Source organism: Pithys albifrons, chromosome 3 (genome assembly GCF_047495875.1).
Source record: "Pithys albifrons albifrons isolate INPA30051 chromosome 3, PitAlb_v1, whole genome shotgun sequence".
In the NCBI taxonomy this organism is placed as follows: Eukaryota; Metazoa; Chordata; class Aves; order Passeriformes; family Thamnophilidae; genus Pithys; species Pithys albifrons.
The window spans coordinates 15715759-15738337 of NC_092460.1; the positions used below are offsets into that span (position 1 = coordinate 15715759).

Consider the following 22579-nt stretch of genomic DNA (forward strand, 5'->3'; position numbering starts at 1 on the left):
TGTGGTATGAACATGGAGTACAGCATTCAAACCATTTAAACAGTGCCTTTATTACTTCCCTAAATCCTGGGAGAAGTTCCTCAGCTGTGAAATGCAGTTCCTGTGGGCTTCTTGAGCCCCTGTTGGAAGTGGAGAAGGTTTGATGAGATGAGCCAGGTTCTTGCTGCTCTGACTCGAGTGACTCTCTCCTCCTCCTTTACACATGTGCACACACTGGCACTGGCACAAAACACTTTCTGCTCTATACCTGAAATGTCAAGCTGAGAATTAGGCATATTAACAGAGTTTCTCTTCTGCCACTGTAACTGTTTCTGTGCTGGGGAACCTTTGCTGGCAGATAAGTAGAAAATCAAAGTTGGAAAAGCTCAATATCCCCACATGCTCTCTGGGGTTACAAATATGTTGAAACTTACGCTGAACATGAGGAGGACTTTGATCCAGGCCTCACATGCAAAACAACACTCTTTATATAAGAGAGCCTAAAGAGAGCCACTAAACCTATAAAAGCAATTAAAGGGGGTTTGTAGTGATTTGGCAGATTACAGGCAGATAACTTTATTCTGGCGTTCTCTGTGGCAAGCCAGCTTGATCTAATTAACAAAGAACTGGAGCTGCACAGGGGCAGAATTGATTAACAGAATGTGCAGAACCTGCGTGATCAGGTACAAAGAGTTTGTAGGGCAAGCACAGTATGGGAAATAATTGCAATGTGGTGGGAGTAACATAATCTTGGCTTGAGCTTTCTTCCCTTCACAATAAATTTGCCTAAATCTTTAACTTGTGAAGTAAATTCTTCTAGGCCAACAGAACTGGGAAATGACATTTTGGAGACATGACAATTCATCAGATGTTTTCTCTGGTCTCTTGAGAAAGTCAGGTCTTATCCAGGACATCAGCATCAATAAACTGTGAGTTATTATATTTGAAATTGTCGAATTCAGAATAAATACGTTGTTAAGGTGTATTGATCTCATGTGAATTGCTGTGCCTGTTTGTTGCACCCAAAGGCTAATACAACAAGCAACCAATGAAATGCCAAAACAAAGTCCATGGGCCTGACAAAGCCTGGAAAGTGATTGTGGAGCACACGGGCTCACACTGCCTGCTAAGTCAACTTGGAAAATAGGATGTTACTCCAAAAGCAGCTGACTGAGGAGAGCTGGTGGTAGGATTTGCTCAAAATTAGTGAAGGGAAGGAGACTGTTACATGGCTGGGGAGTGGCAGTACTCTGGAAGATCAAAAAATTATAATTAAAGCTCTTGTATCAAAGCCAACTTAGGAATGGGATTTGTGTGGTAGTTGTATTCCCCTGCCTGCCTCAGTCCACAAGGGTGTTGTTGAGAAGTGAATCTTGTTCAACAGACACAGCCTTGTGTACGATCTGTGAGTCAAAACCTAGATTAAAAATACTAGATGTGGAAAGTAGAATATGAATGGAGTATTTTTCAGGGACTTATAGTATGTCCACGGCTTTGTAGTATTTTTATCAGTGGCCTGGAAGAAAACATGAAATTAGAGCTGTTCAAATTTGTGGATTACGTAAAGGTTGTGCCTGAGTGGTGAAGCATGAAGAGGGAACAGCAGCTGTACAGTGTCCTCTGAGCTGTTTGGGTAACTGGGTCTAACATGGCCAAGTATGTTTTTATAGAGCTGGAGCACAACATTAGGCATGTTGTGGGAAAGACTGGAGGCTGTAGGTTCAGAATATGGAATTGTGCCTCCAGAAACGAGGGACCTTGGAAGGGATGGCAGAAGCAGAGCAGATATATGGTGGTATGTGAATCCTCAGCTAAGGTACATCCATATTAACAGGAAATACTGGGTAAGGACAGAGAGGTGAAATCAGCTGGGGAGCACTTTGACAGGCACTCAGCAATAGGACAGGGGGGCATGGGCTCAAGCTCTACCAGGGGAAATTGAAGTTGGAGAGCAGAAAAAACTTCTTTCCACAGAGAGGAATCAGGCATTGGAATGGGCTGCCCAGAGAGGGGGTGGATTCCCCATCCCTGGAGGTTTTTCAGCTGAGATTGGCCGTGGCACTGAGTGCCATGATCTGGTAAAGGGACTGGAGTTGGACCAAGGGTTGGACTTTATGATCTCAGTGGTCTTTTCCAACCCAATCCATTCTGTGATTCTATGACAAAGTTTGGCATTGGTGTTTTTAAAGAGGTGTTCAAAAGCACCAAAGATGTTCAATGTTGCTTGAGTGATTAAATCTCCATTATAAAACCTTCTCTTAGTGCTCAGTCAGTTTAACTTATCACAAGGTATTTAAAAGTTTCTCAGTTTTTTTGGGGCAGAATAGGCTGTGTACCAAAGGGCTCTTTAATTTATTGGAAAAAGATAGGATAGCAGCCAGTGCCTGGAAGTTAAAAAGATTATTATTTCAAATTAGGAGAAAGGCACAGTTTGCTAACAATGAATGCCGTCAGGAAGATGCTTGTAAGTATTAAGGGAAATTAGGATGTCTCCATCTCTTGAAGTCATCAAGTCAGGATGGAGTATCACTTGAAATATATGCATGAGGAAGGGCACTGTACATGCCCTGTACATGGAGGGGTGTACCTGTCACCATACCAGTGCAGGGGCATTTGCACATGCCAGGCAGTTCTGCCCTGGTCGTGTTCAGTCTAGATCTCTCTTCCTACCCCTACTAGAGTTAGGAAAATAATCTTATGATAGTAGTTTTTCATTTATAGCACTTCTTTATTAAGTATACATTTTCTCTTAAGACAAGGATGGCTGTTTCATTTCCTGAACTGGTTTGAATATCTTCCCCAATCTTTTTCCTCAAAAAATCTGATAATATGCTTTCAAGAAGCTTACTCCAGTAGTGAGAGGTAAACTTTATATTGTCAGTGTTGGGGGCTAAGTCATTACAATCTATACAACTTACTGTTTCATTGGGGGAGGAAATTGCACATGTTCTTGGTGGCAGAGGTAGCTCTGAGTGTGAATGAATAAGGATGGGGTGTCTCGTGTGTCTCTGCCAGTACGAAATCAGTGTGTTCCTTGTCCAGCAAAGGAATGGGTTCTGTTGTGCCCTACCTGCCAAAACAGTGAATGACGTAGAGAGGAAAAAAGCTAAGAGTCCTCCCCTGCCTTGACCATTAGGAAGATGATTGATTGATTGATTGATTGCCTGTGGGTTTGCAGTCGCCCGTCAGTACCATTGGTTTGGGATATTTCCCTAAACCCTTCTGGAAGTACAGTGGGAGCCAGTCCAGTTGTGACTGCAACTTACGCTTAGTGGGCACTTTTCCAGACATCCAGATCTTTTCCCCATCACAGGATGAGTGTGTGCCCAGTCATGTGCTGGGGGAAGGACCGTGAGAAATGCAGGATCTGGGAGCTCTGCTTGTGGCAGATTGTTGCTGGATGGCCTGTTCCTCAGGTACTCCCTTGACTTCAGTTGGCTTTTGGGTGCATGCACCAAAAGCCCTTGTGCAGAAAAGATGTTTTCAGATGTAGTGTGTCTGTTCAGGACCTCAGGTTTTGGGAAGGGTCAGCAAATGTCTTCTCGTGTCACTGAAAATGACTGTCCTGCTGAAAGAAATTACCTCCTCAGAGCATTTTCCAGCCGAGTGCTACCTTTGGCCCTCCATCGCTTATTTTATGATTTCATCAAGGCAGGTGTCCTAGTTGAGCAGGAGGGACCAGTTGACACTGTGTGTGGGTGATCAAAGCTGTGTATTCTACCGCCTCTATTCATTCCTCAAGGACAATGGGCCATTAGCAGCACCTGCCCAGGGAGTCATTATCACCTTCACACTCAGCCTGAGGGGGCGGAGCTGCTAATGGGCCATCAACAGTTCAATACCCCCCTGGCTCCCAGAGTCAATCACCCATTGTGTGAGTCCCTGCCCAGGGGGAGGGACTGGGTGCTCCCTGAGGGTACATAAGTGGTGGGTAAGAAGACCTCAGGAACTTCTTGTCGGATCCAGAGGATCAGCATGACCTCGATAGGAGGAGATCCCCGCTCTCGCCCAGACCACAGCCCTCGCCTGCACCAACAGGTTTTTAATTTCCTTTTGCTCTGGACTTGGGGGAGCCACAGGGGTCTCAGCACAAGGGTAAACAAACCCCCTTGGGTTTGTGCCCCAGGACACTGGGTTATACTGCTGGGTTTTTGTGAGTTGAAAGCAATTTCTTTTTTGTGTCAGTGTTTTTATTGTAATATTATTATTAAATTTTAGGTCTGACTTATAATCTCTCTCTCATGGTGAGTTCATTTCCTCTGCTGGTTCACCTTTAAACCAGCACAGCGGGCAAGGTCTTGTATTCTTTGCACTCTTGAGCTGGCCTGTGCAGGAAGACTTAGAGATAAAATCCTTTTATTTATATTGTAATCTTCGAATTTCCTTGCATTTTGAAGGGGGTGTGTCTCCCTCTCTCACTATCATTATTGTCTTGTCTGACCCATTTTGTTGGGAAAAAGAAAGCAGTGAAGAGAGACAGAAATGGTTGTAAGCAAACAGTTTTTTTACTTGCAGTCTTTCAATGACTCCACTTTTTCTTTTCTTTCCTTTATTTATTTTTTTAAAGTGATCTTTTGGCTTCTTTTTGCATTTGCTTTATGGCAGGAAGATTGAAGGTGAACAGAGTCAATTGTCCAGGAGTCTGGGTGAGATTTTGCGAATGGGGAAAGATTGTAGACTTTGGAGATAAGGATTTCAGATTTGTCTACTTCATATTGTCTTACTGTGCTGGAACTCCTCCTGCATCTGATACCAGACAAGTATCTTTCTCATGGCTGCTGTGGGTCCTGTGTCTTGTGTCCTCACTCACAGCTTTGCTTGGCTATGACATTATCAAGTATAAGCTGAGAAATATGAAAAGGTTTACTTGTAGCCTGGGTCAGAAAATTGAGACCAAGGCCAGATGTTTCTGGAATGACAACTTCATTCTTGTGAGAAGAAAGGATGAGAGAAGACTTTTATGACTTAAAGCCAGAGTGGTTATGTCTCCCTGAACAGTTTGGGTGAAGTTCTAGTATTGAGTGAAACAAGCACAAAGCAAGCAGGGGATGTGCTTGAGAGGCTTCATATACCAATGTGTATTTATGGTCAGAACTCCACAGTGGCTCTTGGTTGCATCTTGGGGAAAGGTCTGTGTTCTAGGACAGCCCAGGAATATCTCCTTATCTCAGACATAATTTGGCACAATATAAAGACAAAGAAAGGCACAGGACTGAAGTGACTCTTTTATTCAGGTACTAATAATTAGCCCTTGATCTCAAGCAGGGGCATCATGGCCAAAGCAAATTCTTCTTTGTGAGCTTAAAGAACTGACCCATTTGTTCTCATGGTGCAGATTGCATTGCTTCCCTTTGTCCATAGAGCCATTCCTTTAACAAGTCCTGCCTTCGTGCATTTATGAGGGCTCCTGCTCTGACCTGAAGAAATTTCTGCCAGTGAGTTTCTGGAGGTCAGTGCACCTTGTCCTCCTGCTCCCCAGAACAGAGCCTTAACCTGACTTTGCCCCTTTAGTGCTGGTTTTTTAGTGCTGGTGCCCACGTGTAACTGCAAGGACCTGTTCACAGAGATTCTCTCTAAATATGTTACGTGTTAAGGACTTACATGAGGACGTCTGTTGGTATTTTACTTTGACCTCTGGGCAGTTTAAAAGTATTTGCTGTGTGGGAGAGTTGTGCACAGCAAGGGTGTTTGACTGCATGATGTAATTTCTGATTCTTGTACCCTCTGAGTGGCAATTGTGTTGATTTTTCGATTTAAAAAGCCCAGCAAAAAGAACTTCAGAACCAGACACCTCCGCACAAACCACACAGTGATGCCATGACTATTTAAAGAAAGAGACAATTGAGAAGATTAAGTCTGGGAATGTTCATGTTTTACCTCGGGTACAGCCACCATCCTTTTGGTTGTGTTTGTCTCCCAAGGATCGTTGCTTTCTCTCAAGGATCGTCACTTTCTCGAGCCAAAGCACTGCCTGTTCCCTGTACTGGAGCAGTGTCTGGCTGCCTGGGGCATGGCCCTGCTGGCAGTGCCTCCAGCCTAGACAGCCCATACCCAGGGCTGGCTCTTCCCACTCTCTCGCTGTTTTTTCCCTTTATGCCTCCACAGCTGTTCTGGCAACTTTGTAGTAAATCACATTTGGGAACTGAATTTTTGCTTCCAGGTAGTTTTTCAGCTGAATCAGTTTGCTGTCCAGCCATGAGAGTTGTGCAGGCACAGTGTGGGACTGGTGTGAGTGGGAAAAAGCAGCTGTGCCGAGAGTGTACTCAAGGCCTGAGAGGCTGCAGTCAGCAAGAGGGAAAATGGGTAATTTAATCAAGGCCAAATGTTTATTACCCTTCTGGTGCCTGTGAAATCTGAAAACTGTCTGTCAGTGTCAAGGCATGTCTCTGCCTCTCTAATTAGTGGGATTAACATCAGGTTTTGGTTGCCATCTTCTGCTTATTGTGCTCTTTTATTCAGTCTTTACATTTATTATTTGCATGACTTGCTGAAGAAAGTGAAAGGAACAGCTTTCCTGGTGTAATGTCCAGAGGTTTGATTACTCTTGCAGCATCTTGTGTGAAAAGGCAGCTGGCTGTGGCTCCTCCTTTCCAGAAATGGTGCAAGAACTATATATTCATTCCTTTTAAAAGTGCCAGGGCTATGGAATGCACCTCAGCAACCAAACAGAAGCTTCTGGGCACAGGAAGTACGAAAAACCAGCTTGTTTTTGCAGGGGCTGTTGGGGTGGGGGAAATAGCAGGAACAAAGAATATTTTCTTAAATCAAGTTGTTGTAGGACTGGTGTCATCAGTTGGGTTTTAAGTTCTTTGTCCGTGGGTGTCAAGAAATTGAGGGAATGGGATCAAAAAAATAAACCTTACAGACCCAGTGCCTTTCAGTGCTCAGTGCATGAAATGTGGTGCAGGCTCTGACCAGGGAGAAACAACTGCCTTGAGAACTGCCGGTCAGGGTGACTGTTGTGTGGAGTAGTTACTTGTTCTGAGATCAGATATTTGGGGAAAATCTGCTGTGCCAAAAGACAGTTTTTCTTTTTAATTTTCCCTGAATCTTGGGATGTGGTCCTGTTATCCTGGAGAAGAATTTCCTCAGGAGGCTGTTCTTTTGGGGGGCAGGCAGGGGATTTGGAAGCTTTTTATTCTGGACACTGCATAGTGCAATTTACCCTAGCCAGCATTTTTAAGTTTCTGTCAACTGCAACTTCACATCCTGTTCCCCAATGAATGGGTGTAGCTGAGGTCTTTATTATGTGATCTGAAGTTGTTTATTCTATAATGACAATGGTTAACTACTTGAGAGAAATAAGGCCCAGATAATGAGCAGAGAACACTGAGGAAGTGGGTGATCTGCTTAGTCATGCACTCTGTAGGAAAATGTTTGGGTTTTTTTTCTGATTCTCCCTTAAAAATTAATTTAGAGGTGCCTTTTTCTTTCTCCTGTACTTACCATAGCACTCATGAAAAGCAAGAGAAGAGATCTTACATTTCAATTAAATCAATACTTCTGGTCAGTGAAATGCTTACTTTAACAGAATGAGATACAGAGCTGGTAGTGTCTCTGCTAGTGTGGAGCCTTTTTGTGAATATCTGTCCTTTTATTGTGATGAGAAGGTGCTTCCTCTAGAAAACCTTTAACTTCTGTCCTTTACCTCCTTCATTCCTAACAGAGAGAAAACTATGAGGTTGATTGAGGTTTTACAGCATCACCAGTAAATCGTCTCTGGAAGTGCCATGGAACCTGGTTGCTCTGTTAAAGAATGTTACTGATTGTAGCCAGAATCTCCCATCAAAACCAGACTTGTAGTTACTGTTCAAATTTCTTACTTCAGCCTGGGGGTACTGGTCAACAGGAGCTGCACATGAGCCAAGTGGGCAGGAAGGCCAATGGCACCTGGCCTGGGACAGCAAGTGTGGCGGCAGGACAGGGCAGTGACCGTCCCTGTGTGCTGTCACACCTCAAATCCTGGGCTCAGTTCTGGGCCCCTCACTCCAACAAGGACATTGAGGGGCTGGAGCATGTCCAGAAAGGGACAATGGAGCTGAGGAAGGGTCTGGAGCACAAGTCTGACAAGGAGCAGCTGGGGGGACTCAGCCTGGAGAGAAGGAGGCTCTGGGGGGACCTTCTGCTTCTCTACAACTCCCTGCCAGGAGGTTGTAGCCTGGTGAGGGTCAATGTCTTTTCCCAGGTAACAAGGGACAGGACAAGAGGAAACAGCCTCAAGTTGCACCAGGGGAGGTTTGGATTGGATATTAGGAAATACTCCTTCACTGAAAGGGTTGTCAAGCACTGGGACAGGTTGCTCAGGAAAGTGTTGGAGACACTGTTGGTTTGGTGGGGTTTTTTTTATTTAAAAGACACATTGATGTGGCACTTAGGGACATGGTTAGTGGTGACCTTGGCAGTGTTGTGTTAATGTTTGGACTTGGTGATCTTAGGGTTTGTTTCCAACATAAAAAATTCTATCATTTTATGGCTTAGCCACCTTGATTCAAGAATAATAATTTCCTAATGCAAGCAATATTTGAAGAGGAGGGGAGGAAAATAGCGATGAGGCAAGAAATTCCATTCCTGTTGTATTTTGGGAGGTAGCAGCAGCTGAGTGTAGGGATGCTGACTTCTTACAACATATAGTTGCCTTCACTTGGGATAGTAACAAGTCAAGGGGACACAAGAAGTCCTGATTTTCCTGCTGTTCCCTCTGCACTTGCTCACTGGGCACGGCTGCCAGTCAAGCAGCATTTGCAGATGAGCTTTGATAGAAAAAGTGGTCATTTGGGGAAAGCACTTGACTGAGACTTGCACTTTGAGAGAAAAAGAATACCTGAAAGGCTGTGGTTCTTTGAAGATCACACCCTAAAGCTCTTTGTCATCCTTCTGAATCTTTTGGGTTCTGTGTGGGCATAAATGTACAGTATTGTCTGTTCAGTGAGAACAAGTACTGCAAAAGACCTTGATGAAAGTTAAGTGAATTTATACATTTGGGAGATAGTGACGTTTTTACTCTCAGAGTTGCGTCTTGTAGCCAGCAGCTACTTCAATATTACTATTGTGGTACTTATTCACCATGGACTGTTTCATAGGAATTCATTAATACATCCCTTTTCAATTGCACCTTCCTGTCTTAATGTTTGGATTTGCTTGTGTCTGTCGATGAAGTTTCTGAATATCCTGTTTAGCATAAATTGGGACAGGACAGTTGGGTATGTTTACCAAAAGGGTTGTCCCACAGGATGTATTATCTTTCTGTTAATATTTGCATATCTCCTTAGCCAACTTGCATTATGCTCCTTTTAAAGCTCTTTTGGAAGTAAGCTCAAGTATGTAGAGTCATACACTCATCATTTTACAAGCAAAAAATCTCATCTCAATATCATGAGACTCATAGCTCAGGTTCTTTAGTAAAGTAATAATTATTGTCTCCAGTTGGGGTGATTTTTATGTGTGTGCAAACAATCCCCTGAGCAGAGTGTCGGGTTGTTTGTGCTGTGTGGGGACAGGCATAAGCTGCATTCTTTTCCCTTCCAGGCCTGTCCAAACCATTGGGAAGTTTTGAGCCAGAAAGACACAACCAAAGAGGCACTTTCATTACTAAGGACAGAACCACAGGAGGCCATTTCATCCAGTTGCTTTTGCTGTGAGCTGCCTATAGTGTCAATCTTCAGTGTTATAAAAGAAAACGTATTTGTGCAGGATGGGTAAGGATGGGTGTGAGTGTTTAATTTTGACCTGTTTAGTGGGAAAGGCAAAGATTAACTTTGTTCTCAAAACTAGCAGAAAAGTGACCATTACAAGTGGCACTTAATGTTTTAGTTTTTCCAGCACTGTGCAATGTTGAGGGAGGGAAGGACTGTTGGAGGGAATGACTCTCAATGAAACCTGTGCTTATGACAGTTTTTAATCCTCTAATGGATTTTTAATCTACACTGAAATAAAAATGTCTGATTGCTTGACTGTAACTTAGGTCTAACATATACTAATTGTCATCTTCATATCATGTGAATTCAAAACAGTTTATTTCGATTTCTTCCTACTTCAGGATTTCCTGATTTTCTTCTTTCTTTTTTTTTCACTTGTTTTCTTTGGTAAACTGTAGGTGGAATAAGTAATGCTTCCTCATCCCTGGTGTAATTATGATTGCTGGAGGTGGGGTAGGGAATAAAGAGGAACAGACCCATGTGGAACTCTCCTTTTTCTAAAAACTGCCATAACCCAGAACCCCAGGTTTTAGGTCTGATTCTGAAGAGGGAGAAAGATGAGACATCAAAACCAAACCCCCAGACCTCTGTCATTCTCTGTGCAGGGGAAATTGAAGTTGGAGAGCAGAAAAAAATTCTTTGCAGAGAGAGTTATCAGGCATTGGAATGGCCTGCCCAGAGAGGGGGTGGATTCCCCATCCCTGGAGATTTTTAAAGTGAGATTGGCCATGGCACTGAGTGCCATGATCTGGTCAAGGGACTGGAGTTGGACCAAGGGTTGGACTTGATGATCTCGGAGGTCTTTTCCAAACCAATTGATTCTATGATTCTATGAAAGGCAGAGCTGTGACTGAAGGCAGAGCTGAGCTATGTGTCCTTTGTGACCCGTGGATGGCATGTGCAGTGTGACTGGTGTGTCTCACAGGGCATGGGGGGCTGCCCTGCTCTGCTGCTGGAGGGAGAGCTCCTTTCCTGTGCAGGGACACAGTCACAGGAATCACTGCCCTGTAAGGAAATGTGCTTCTCCAGGAGGCAAACAAAGGAAAGTGTGTCCATGGGGTGAGACTGAGAAAACAGGATAAAATCAGGCCTTTTAACATTTGGAAAACTTGCAATTTTCCTCATTCTGCAAGATGAAAACATTGTTTGTGAGCTATCCTAGTGTGCTTCTGCGGGATACCCTTCAAGGAGGTGAGCCATAATGTTCAGATGTCTCGGTGACCACAGCCATGGCTGGTGTTCCAGTAGTGGCAGTGACTGATCTTTCCTTCCGAGGGGATTAGCTCTGAGCCTTTTTGTTCCTCTCTGTTTCACAGCTTCTGTTTATGTAATTTAGTCTTGATTTACTGCATAACTTCTTCTCTGGCACCTATGTATAACAAGAGCTTAAACTCCTGGAGGGATCTTTCAGTTATCTGGATCTTCCCTGCTTGTGGGAATTGGCTCGTGCCTTGACATCGTTTGGGTGTTCACATGGAGAAGGCTTGGCACACTTCTCCCATAAAATGACTCTTCAGATCTATCTTTTGGAATATGAGAATCATTAATGCAGGGTAGGGAAATTTGCCCCAAATTAATCTGCAACATAAAATGTATTGAATAGAATTTGGAATCCTGACATGCTGTGCCCCACTATTGAGTCTTCCCCATGGTTTGAAATATCATCTTGGGGTTTTACTCCTCTCACAGGTCTTGGTTGTTTTTCTATAGTTGTAGCACCATGAGCAAAACCTATACAAGCACACTCCAAAGTGCATTTTATATTGAAATGCTGTTTGCTTTAAAAGCAGAAACAGTGATAAAAGAAGGAAAGTTTCCTTTTCCTCACTTTTTCTTCAGCAGGGAATGCAAGTGCCATTTATATAGACGTTGACAAAGCTAAAAACATAAATAGAAATTCTATCAAGTAAGAGACAAAGGTTTTGTTATTTTTTGATGGTGACAATCCAGATGAACACCAGTAATTACTGGAGGCAAAATTGGTCACATGCTTCTTACCTCAGGTAGCCTGAACATCTATGCAGTACCAAACATGAAACTGCTTTTAAAAGCAATGCAACATTGTTTAGGCAAATAATTAATTACTTACACATATATTCAACGACAAAAGCAGTTTGCCCCTTTCTGCTGGCTCTTCCCAGAGGTGAAGAGCCTTACAAAGTCTGTGGGGAAAGGAGCCCTGGCATCTTATGGAGGGTTCAGGTTTTGTGTGAAGGTTACAAGGTGTTGACAGTGTTGGCAGTGGGATGTTCCTGAAGGGAAGTTCTGCCCAGGTAGGGGTTGGTCTCTTCTCCCAGGCACTCAGCAATAGGACAAGGGGACAAGGGCTCAAGCTCTGCCAGGGGAAATTGAAGTTGGAGAGCAGAAAAAAATTCTTTGCAGAGAGAGTTATCAGGCATTGGAATGGCCTGCCCAGAGAGGGGGTGGATTCTCCATCCCTGGAGGTTTTTCAACTGAGATTGGCCGTGGCACTGAGTGCCATGATCTGGTAAAGGGACTGGAGATGGACCAAGGGTTGGACTTGATGATCTCGGAGGTCTTTTCCAAACCAATCGATTCTATGATTCCGTGATCCCTTTCGGACCCCAGGAGAGAAGGGCCCTGTGGCCGTGGGCTAGTCCCTCGGCAGGTGATGGACGTGGCCGGGATGTGCCACTGGCTCAGGTTGTGTAAAAGGAGCTGCAGATGCTGCCTTTGCCTCGCGCCGGCTCTTTTTGTTCGGATCTCAGTGGGAGCCAGGCCTTATGTAATGTTCATTGTCACATTCTCTGTTCCAGCACTGTCATGTCAGCAGAGGGGAAAGATTAGCTCTCCCCTTTCTTTATGGGTTGGTTTTTTGGATTTTTTTTTCCTTTCTCCCACCCTTTCTTGCAGCAGCTTTTGTTGTTTTCCGTGTGAGGGAACAGCCAGTTTCAGGCTTGTTTTAGTTTTGTGGTGCCTCTTAGAAGGGTGATTGCTAACCTAGAAAGATTAAAAGAGCAGGTCCTCCAACTCTTTCAAAACTGATATATGGATGTGTTTTTTAAAGCAGTCTATAATTTTTCCCCCTCAATTCCTTCTCCCCATAATTCACAGTGGGCTCCTTAATGTGAGTATTAAGTGGTGAAGACCAAAAGCATTGTCCTGTATTTCTGTGGGGTGGTCCAGGGCAAGCAGATGTTCTCCAATTTATGATTTTCCAGGCTGCTTCTTTTTCCTTCAGTTCAATATTCCTGCGGAATCACTTGCAGGGGATCAATGCCACTGAGTTCTGTTGTGATTTGAACAGGATGAAAAGGAGAATTGTTTTCTTCCTTCCCAGCCAGCAGCGTGGCCGGCCACCAGTCAGCTGTGAGTCACGGCTGAAACTGTGTTGCTCGAGTCTCAACACACTCAGGCTGTGAAGGAAGAGGGGATTTAAATCACGAAGTAATCAGTTAAGGATGGCTTCAAATGCAATTCGTGGAATTTATTCCTGGGGGAAAGAAGTTCCTGTTGGTTTTTCAGTAAACGCTTGCTTTGTTAAAAGTGTGGGGGGGATCTGCTGGTCTGGTGTTAGTAACACTATTGGCTGCTTTTGGAAAAAAAGTGTTTATCCTTCTAAGTGATTGCCCCTCTCCCCTGCCATTTTTACATGATAATGTCATAGAGGTGTTAATATGTTACAAAACATAACTTAGAGAAATTGTAGTGTTTGTTAGAATCAAAGTGTCCACACCGACTGATCTTGGGTTTATTTCTTGGTAGATTTTTAAATTGAACAGAGAAGTATTAATTGTTATTTTGCAATAACATTGCAAGTTATTACTGGCAAACTGTTACAAGATTTTTTTATCACACAGAGAAGCATAAACTCATGACTTCTTTAGTGATGCATCTGTGTGCTTTGTAATAATGTTACATTAATTACTGAAGGCTGCCTATGAGGTGCCAAAATGGTGCTAACACTGATTTAGCCAAAAGTTGAGATGTCCCCCTAGGAGCCAGCAGTTACCTTCACACACATCCAGTTTGGAGTGGTTTTCTGTGAGCTGATAGTATTGAGAGGAATCTTGTGGCACCAGTCAGCCATTTTACGCTGTTGCTGCCAAACAAAAAAGAAAAACAGTTAAAGGAAATTATTATTTCCATAAACCATTACTGTACAGCAGAGACTCAAGAGTGTTATGCAGCACTGACTTGGAAATACCTGGTTTTATTAAACTGTCTGTGCAAATCCTCTTGCCATTTGCCAGCGTGCTGGAGTCTGTCTCTGTGGCCAGGCACCACAATGGCCAGTGTGAGGTCTTGGTTATAAAACAGGCTTTAAGGGACACATCTCAATGAGCCCCAGATATTGGGCTTGGCTGGAGGTTGGGGAGGTAATGGAATCCTCTTTACTCTTCAGCAGTGGAGGAGCATTAGTGTTAAACCTGCCCTTTCTGGAGGGATTTGCATTGGATGGATCTGTGCTCAGGAATGAGCATGTCCTGTGGCTCAGTCACTTGTGTCACAGCAGGCACAGAGCTGCTGTAATGTCACTTTGGCTCCTGTGGCTTCCTGTAGGTACAGGGGAACCCTGCTCCTCCTTCTCAGGTGGGGAGGACTCCAGTGCACCCTTCCTGCATCCTTCCTTTTTGCTCCATGGTATTTGTAATAGTTAATTAAATAATGGTTTAGTATTTGTACTGCTGGTGAGTCCTCTGATGAAAGTCATGTACAGAAATGGCCCAAGTCCCCACATCCCCCAGTGATTGCTGTTTCACCTCAGAGTTTGGCTCATGGCACATGTGACCCTGCTGTGAACAACTGTCATGCAGAAGGGAAGAAGTTGCTTGCACATTTCTCTCTCAACTTCATGTGTAAGAAGTGGTTTTAAAGCTGTGCAGAGTGAAAGAAAAACATGAGAACCATAGAAGTGTGTCCAAATTTGCAAGGTTTCCTCATCCAAAACTGAGCCTCCTCTCTGTGCTGAGGACAGTCATCACCACATGGCATTTACTTGCTATCTGAAATGTTCCACCTTAAAAATGCAAAGCCTGGAAAACTTCAGAACTATTTTTATCTTTGAAAGACAGGACCTAATACATGAGAGAGTCTGTCTTGGATGTTAATTTGATGTGCAGTTGATTGCAGGGTTTAACTTCCTGGGTAGGATAAACATGACAGCTCTTTTCTCCTCCCTGGGTAAGCAAGAGGGATTTCTCAGTGTTTCCCCCTAATTTCCCACCCCGGTTTCTCAGCAGCCTCACCACGTGTTCAGGCACTGTACTGTAGGGATGTCTTTTGTAAGGGTGGTGCGGTGGGTTTGAGGGTTATTTCTTGGTGCTCCCTCCCTCCTCATGGCACTCACCCTGCTTGGGAGGCAGCTCCCATCCTGCAGCAGTGCAGGGGATCCAAGTGGGACAGCCCAAGAATCCAGCTGCAGGTAATCACTTTATCTCTCTCAAAGTGCCCTTCCTGCAGCGATTAAACATTGAGCAGCGTGCCTGCATGTACAGGGGACGGGGCAGGTTGGAATAACTCAACCATAAAGCAGCAGCGACAGCCACAATCTGGCCCTGTTGTGTAATTCCCCTTGGTGGGAGGCTCCGAACTGGGTCAGATCGGTGTGAGAAACGAGGGCAGTCTCTGGGCTGTGTCCTGTGTACCTGCTCCCGGTACCACCAGAGCGTGGGCTGGAGCCCTCCCGAGACCCGGCTCAGGCAGTGCCGAACTGAGCTGCCCGAGCCCAGGAGGAGGGTGGGAGGGAGGAACACAGCATCGTGACAACAGGCACAGAGGAGTTAACCATCTTGGTTTCACTCAGCTTCTGCACGGTTTAATTAAGACTTTCCAAAAGCTTCTGTTTAACTCTCCTGCAAATGGCCGGGACTGCCGAGAGGGTATCAGGAGTTCGCTTATACAGAACGTGTATTTACTGCTAAACAAAACCAAAGCTTAGATTGGAGCCCTTTTGTACTCCAGCCTGAGAGAGAGCCACTCTCCACTGGATTTTATTTTATTTATAGAAATACAAGGACGCATATCCTTACCTTTAAACAATGTTTGGAAAGTGTTATGTGTTTTGATTTGGTTTTTGTTTTCTTTTTAGGTTCTGTGACAAACAATGAAACATGAGAGGATGACACACAGGAGGATACTGATGGGAGAAACTGTATCATGTGTCATTCTTTGACCTGGAGCGTTTAGTGGCATTGCAGCACTTCTGCTTTTTCTGTTTATAGATGAGAATCCATTCCTGCCATGTTAGTCGTGTTTGTGTTTGTTTGGTTTGGTTTTTATTTTGATGGTGGTTAGTTTGCTGGGATAGTAAAATAGAAATTTTATAATATGCTTCTGTTGATATGATTTCAAGGTGCTTTTCAGTACAGTATGGACAGCATGGGAATAAATAAATCCCTTTGAAATTCTGGGTGACCAGCAGAGACCCACAAAGGTGTGACCCTACTGACCATCTCCTCGTGAAATGCAAGGAAATGTGTCCAGCTTTGCAAGTTACAGGCTGGACTATGTTTGTTTTTGTTAGGGATGAATATCAGCTGAACAGGAACATTGTTGCTACTTAAAAGGAAAATTAAGCTGCTGTTTTGAAATACTCATAGTCTTTATCACAACACTTGGCAGGAAAAACTTCTGATAATAGATGGCTTTGTGTCTGCAGCCCTTGACTGAAGTCAGCAGACATCAGAAAGCAAGTGATCCAGGAGGTCACTGTATTGCAGCAGCCTGACAGCAACAGGGCTGGTACCTGCCTGCCGTCAGAGCACAGAAGCTGAATTAGTATCTTTGGCTTGTGTAAACTGGCACAGTTCCACTTGAGCTAATTCAGACTTTGGCCTTTTCTGCCATCTGCTTGACTAATCCAACTTATTTTGTGTGACACATGTAATAGTGTAGGGACTTCAGTTGCCTCTGCCTGGTGGTAAAGTGCTCCTGGGGACCAAGTGGTGAAAGGTTTCCTATCCCAGTGCTAAGTCTGCAAAGCCTGCTCTTCCCTTGTGCTTCCTTTCTTTCAGACACTCTTCAATGTCATTGAGGAGCTGAGGGGGGCAGAGCAGGAACTGATGACTTCAGCTGGAATAATTCAGCATGCTCTACAGTTAGATTTTCAACCCTCTTTAGAGGGGTGTTGAGTTGTGTCTTTAACCCTCAGGTTTCTAAGTTCATCTAGTGACTACTGAAACACAGCTGAAAATGAAATTTTTCTGTTTCTTGAAGTGTTTGTAGGTATGTGAGTTGCCTTACCAGCTTAGAAGGTGGATTTTTTTAAGTGGCTGATAAGTCCTTAACATTTTATAGCTTACATTGGAAATAACACTCTAAGTAGGGGGAAATAAGTGATGAGGAAATGTTTCCCTCATCTTTCTTTAACGCTTTCTGGGGAATACGTGGGTAGTAATTCTCCTGCAGCTTGATTTTTAAACACATCCGTTGCTTTATGTTCCTTGAGATCAAGATGCCTTATTTTCAGTTCTTGGTTGTGTTTCTTTTCATCGGTCTTACACAACTCCTTTATGATCATTCTGTTCTTAAGGAAGAGGAGTGCTCAGAAGAGCCCATCACTGTCACGAAGTGACAGTGCATGATCTGAACAGATGAACTTCTGCCTTTGTCATTGCCCTGGTCCTCTGTTTAGGCTTCATTGTTGTGTTGTACCCTGATTTCTTTTGGGATGCACTGGAGGAGTTCTGCACAGCCAGTTCAAAGGAAATGCAAATTCTGTCTGATCCATCCTTCCTTTGTGTTTACTTTTCTTCTTACCCTGTTTTACAAAGGGCCCTCCAACATTTAGAAACTGGATCTTTGTTGTCTTCTGTCCAAATTATTGAGGTAACAAAGTTTCTGTTGCGTTGGTTGGATCAGAGAGTTCAGCCAGGCTGTGACGAGGAGCTGGGTGACCTTGGCAGTGGGTACAGCTGAGGCAGGAGGGGATTCCTGTCCCTGACCCACATCTGCACAGTGTGGTGATGCTTGCAGGGATCAGGGTAACAGGTATCCATAGGGGAATTCTGAGACCAATGAGCTTTTTCTGTGCTTCGTGTTTGGACAGCAGTGTTCTGAAGTTGTTCACATAATTTATTTATTTTGCATCTCTAACAATCAGACATCAATACCAGGAATCTTTCTGCCTACACATATCGGGGATGCCAATAAGAGCTGGGGGGGGTTGAATGATCAATTAATATATTGGTTCTGATACTGATTCTCCAGTGCTGGACCTGTATCATTCGATCCATTGCTTGTGGTATCCATTTTCTACACAGGATTTTGTGTACTGTCTGGTATGTAACAGTCTGGTAGAACTGTTATTTGCAAGGCTGATGGCAGATTTTTGGGGTTTTGTGCCATGGTCCTGCTATGATGTTGAGCCTTGGGGCTCCAAGGTTGGGATTTGCTGGGCTCAAGGACCTCTCTTTTGTTGCAGGGCTGCCTCACGGTAGAACATGAGCAGGTAATGCACAAGGAGCACCACTGGGAATCATGTCAGACGAGTCAATCTCAGGGAGTGATCCGGACCTGGACCCGGACTTGGAGCAGGAGGATATGGAAGAGGAGGAGGAGGAAGATGAGGAGGAGGCGATGGAGGAGGACAATGATGGGGATGACGAGGAGGACTTACTTGATGAAAGTGGTAAGTGAATGGGGCTGTGAGTCTCTGCATACACCATATGTGTTATAGGAAATGGCTGTGGCCCCTTAGTGGGTTGTGTAAGGGTTAGGATTTGTCCAGCTCTTGGTAGGGAGAAGTGCTTACGTGGGTGTTTAGTTTAAATAGGGATTTAATATAGGTTATACTTGGAGTCCTGGCCAAAAAAAATTCCCTTCATGAAAACAAGCCACAAACATGAAATGTAAGCAGGATAACATTTTTAAAACAGCTTCAAATTTTGAGGAAGCAATTATATAAAGAAGTAAATAAATCAATTTACTATTACTCGTGTTGTTAAAAGAATGTGGTAAAAATTTTACATCACTGGCTTCCCCATAGGTAAACAGTTTAATGGATGCTGTGGGCAATTACTGCTCATTTACAATTATCATCTTTTAACAGCTGGAAAATGTTCTTTTCTGACAGCATACAGGTTGAGTTCAGTTTTGCTTGTCTGTTTTATAAGATGAAAGGTGCAAGTGCTGACCAAGTAAGTTGTCACCTTTATCCTCACCTACTTATACCTGCCCTACTCTCCTCTTCATGAGAGGAGTGATTCAGGTCAGGACCATTGCAGCTGTTTGTGGCCTGTGCTGTGCAGGTTGCACTGAAGGGTTATAGGTAACTGTTCTGGGTCATGGCATGATCCTGGGAATCAGTTTGCTGGTCCAGCAGAAGGGCAGATGTTCTAGGGCATGTAGGCAGGAATGCACAGCTCAGGTGGGAATTCCCCAAGCTGAATTTGCCATCAAACTCACTGTATCATGAAACTGCACTTGGAGCCTAAGGAAATGCTCTATTTGCTTCCTTTACAAACTGCAGTTATTAATGGACTTCAAAGGGTGTGCAGATACTTGAATACACCTACCTAAACTTACTGGGAGTGTTCCTTTTCTTAGTATAGAATGTGTTAAGGACAAATACTTCTCTCTTCTAGTCACTAATGTATTTTTGGTTTCACAGTACGTTGTTGTCTTCAAGCGTTGTTTGTTTTTATATTCTTTTAGCCATGTGCTACTTGGAGATGCTGTTTAGATTTTAAATGCATATAAAATGTTTACAAAAATGAATTTTATTCCTCTGTTTTTATTCATGTGATGGCTTTTTCTAATGAGAAAGTTGCAGGAAAGGAAGTGTTAGTTCAGATAAGAAACAAAGGAATTCTCAGTACACAGAGTTACAGGACCACAGATTACTTTGTCTGAGACTGGTGGTGACCTTGTCACTTTGTCCATGTGACTCTGCACCCAGGGGAGCTGAAGGAGGTGTGACATGGTAGCCAAACTTTTATTAATAGAGGGGACTGGCTCTATGTCACGTCCAACTGGATCATTCCCCATGGTTGTTTTATCATAGAACGGATTGGGTTGGAAAAGACCTCTGAGATTGTCAAGTCCAACCCTTGGTCCAACTCCAGTCCCTTTACCAGATCATGGCACTCAGTGCCACGGCCAATCTCAGTTGAAAAACCTCCAGGGCTGGGGAATTCACCCCCTCTCTGGGCAGCCCATTCCAATGCCTGATCCATGTACTTTATCATCAACATCTGTATTATTGTGTGTGAATACTCATAATTGTTTGTCAAGATTGTTCCTTCCAGACCAAACAAGATTAATGTAGGTATAAACAAGATTAATTTAGGTATACAGAACATCATTAACTGCTAATGACAGCTGTTTATTTTCATTTTAAAACACTAGAAACATATTTATGCTTTATATTTCTGTAGTGACTAATTCAAAATCAATTTTAACAAATATAGAAAATAACGAGGAAGAGTAAAAAGACAATTTACATAAAACTAACATAAAATGTTTTTATAGTTGTTTATTAGGTACAGGTAAAACTCTCTCTTCCACAATCTGAGCAAAGCTGGATTGCCTCTGAGGTTTCAGATTGCTGAGCTTTAATTCTGTCTGTCAGAGTATCTGGCTGCTTTCTGGGTGCTTAGATGTACAATTATCTTCTTCTGTGGAGGTGTCCAGTTTGCTTTCCCTGATCCCTCCTCACAGCTCCTTACTGCCTCAGAACTGTCATTTGGCATCTGTGTTACCTTAGATCTAACACAGAACCAGCCTCCTGCTGTTTGTCGTATGAAATAAAACCAACTTCAGAAGTTAAAAGTTCATTTTGTTTTGCCCATCTGATGTTTGCAGTCATGTCCTTGTAGATGAATCTCATTCATTAAAATCATCTTAGGAACAGACAGTTTTATTCACAAGAAGGGATTCAGTGCTCTAATGTTTATACTATGAGCCTTTTTAAAAGCTTAATTTTAATATTTTCTGTCAAAACTTTGTTCTCCCTATTCCCAGCTGTGCTGTTCTCCTCCCCTTCTGGTACTGTGGTTGTTCTGATCCCATTGGAAATCCTGAGGGGATCCTTCCCTCATGGATGGGCTCTTGTATATGTCTAGCAGTACAAGATTTAGAATATTATTAATGTTTCACTGTTATTTCTTTAGTAAGACAACAGGGTGCACATATAGTTCCTCCAAACTGAAACCAATTACTTGTTTTAAATAATAGTGATTATAACAATTATAAAACGAAAATTTTTTATTCTTTACTTGCAAAGTCGTGGCTTTATTTTAGGATTTCCATGTTCTGATGGTGACTCAAATGACTTAAGAGCCTTCCAAGGTTAATGTAATGTTATCTACCCCTGCTGATGTGGATAGTATCACCTCAGACTTAGCAGTGTCTTGCACATTTAACCTGTTTTTGTCTTTTTGATACATATTGTGTGTGTGGAGTTAAAACTTGTGGTGGGTTCAGTTTTGTAATTTTCTTGGAATTTGTTTTATATTCTGATAATTGAATGCCATCTTCAGTCTTGGTGCAGTTTTTCTCATTTCTGCTCAGTTTTATTTGCATTTTAGTATAGGCTGTCCCGTGGATGGCCTAGAGTTTGGTTTGGATTTGTATGGTACAGGCTTTCAGTCCAAGTGAAAGCAGTTCTTAAACCTTCTCCCCCTGCCCTGAAGGAAGAAAAAGAGCATGGAAGGCTAGTTTTCTGAATATTTGAGTTAGTGAGAGATAATAACCACACAGCTTACATCCTTTATATGTTTCTTCAGTGGTGGTCAGTTAATGAACCTTGGCATCGTGTGCAGGAGCTCTTACAGCTTTAGTCTTTTATTTTTCCAGGGTGCTCCTTCCAGGCATTCCTGCCAGGAGCACAAGTCCTGTGGGGAGAGGCTGAGGGAGCTGGGGTTGTTCAGCCTGGAGAAGAGGAGGTTCAGAGGTGACCTCAGCACTGTCTAGAACTGCCTGAAGGGAAGTTCTGGCCAGGTGGGGGTTGGTCTCTTCTCCCAGGCACTCAGCAATAGGACAAGGGGGCACGGGCTCAAGCTCTGCCAGGGGAAATTGAAGTTGGAGAGCAGAAAAAAATTCTTTGCAGAGAGAGTTATCAGGCATTGGAATGGCCTGCCCAGAGAGGAGGTGGATTCCCCATCCCTGGAGGTTTTTCAACTGAGATTGGCTGTGGCACTGAGTGCCATGATCTGGTAAAGGGACTGGAGTCGGACCAAGGGTTGGACTTGATGATCTTGGAGGTCTTTTCCAGCCCAATCGATTCTATGATTCTGTGACTCTACCCTGCCCTTTGGAGCCTCTGTCCCAGTGGCTGCCAGTTTGCTCAGCCATCCTTCAGCACACTTCAGTTCTAGCCAGAGGCTTCCCCTGCTCCTCCAGCCTTGTCATCCCTGCCCACTTCATCTGTTTTCTCATCACCTGTGGGTTGCAGCACTTGTTTTACCATGTTTGATTTTCTGATAGCAGTGTGTGACTGCTAAGAACTTTTTTCGTTAACTCCCTAAATATTTTTCACTAGCAATGTGATGTACTGATGACTGTAGAGATAAAGGGCTGTTTCAAGTCCTGCACTTTTTCTCTGATCCTGGAAGTTGCTCAGGGCTGTGTAGAACTCCATAGGAATAAAAGCTGATTTGAGCAAAGAGGAAACAAACCTCCAATATGGATTTTATAGATCCTTTCAAATGCAGGGACTGTTCATACCTCAGAGCTTTCCTGAGGAAAGCTGTGGAGTGTTTGTATGAGTCGCACTGTAGTGCTCTGTTTTTCTACTTTTTGAATGTCTTTGGATTATTCTGATTGAAGTCTCTGGAATTCATCGTCTCTTACTCACACATATTGCTGTAATTCTGCTATAAATAGTGATGACAAGTTGCTTGTTTTTTTTACCTCTGAGTATATGGGTTAAGCACTTTCTTAAATTGTAGTTAAGAGGTAAATGTAGTTGTTCCATTCTCTGAAAAATGCCTTCATGAGCA

General features: G+C 43.4%; 1 protein-coding gene across 4 annotated transcripts in view; it reads left to right on the plus strand.

Annotated features, from left to right (window-relative positions):
- Positions 1-22579, plus strand: part of RAD54L2 (RAD54 like 2) — a 71256-nt gene that overhangs the window by 4731 nt on the left and 43946 nt on the right. For 3 of the 4 annotated variants that reach the window (XM_071550610.1, XM_071550614.1, XM_071550612.1), the window contains exon 2: positions 18061-18267. In XM_071550610.1, the coding sequence (XP_071406711.1) occupies positions 18117-18267 (151 nt within the window). In that variant the 5' untranslated portion in view covers positions 18061-18116. Of the gene's footprint in view, positions 1-15727; positions 15881-18060; positions 18268-22579 lie in introns of those variants that run through there. The other variant, XM_071550611.1, reaches the window with a different exon arrangement.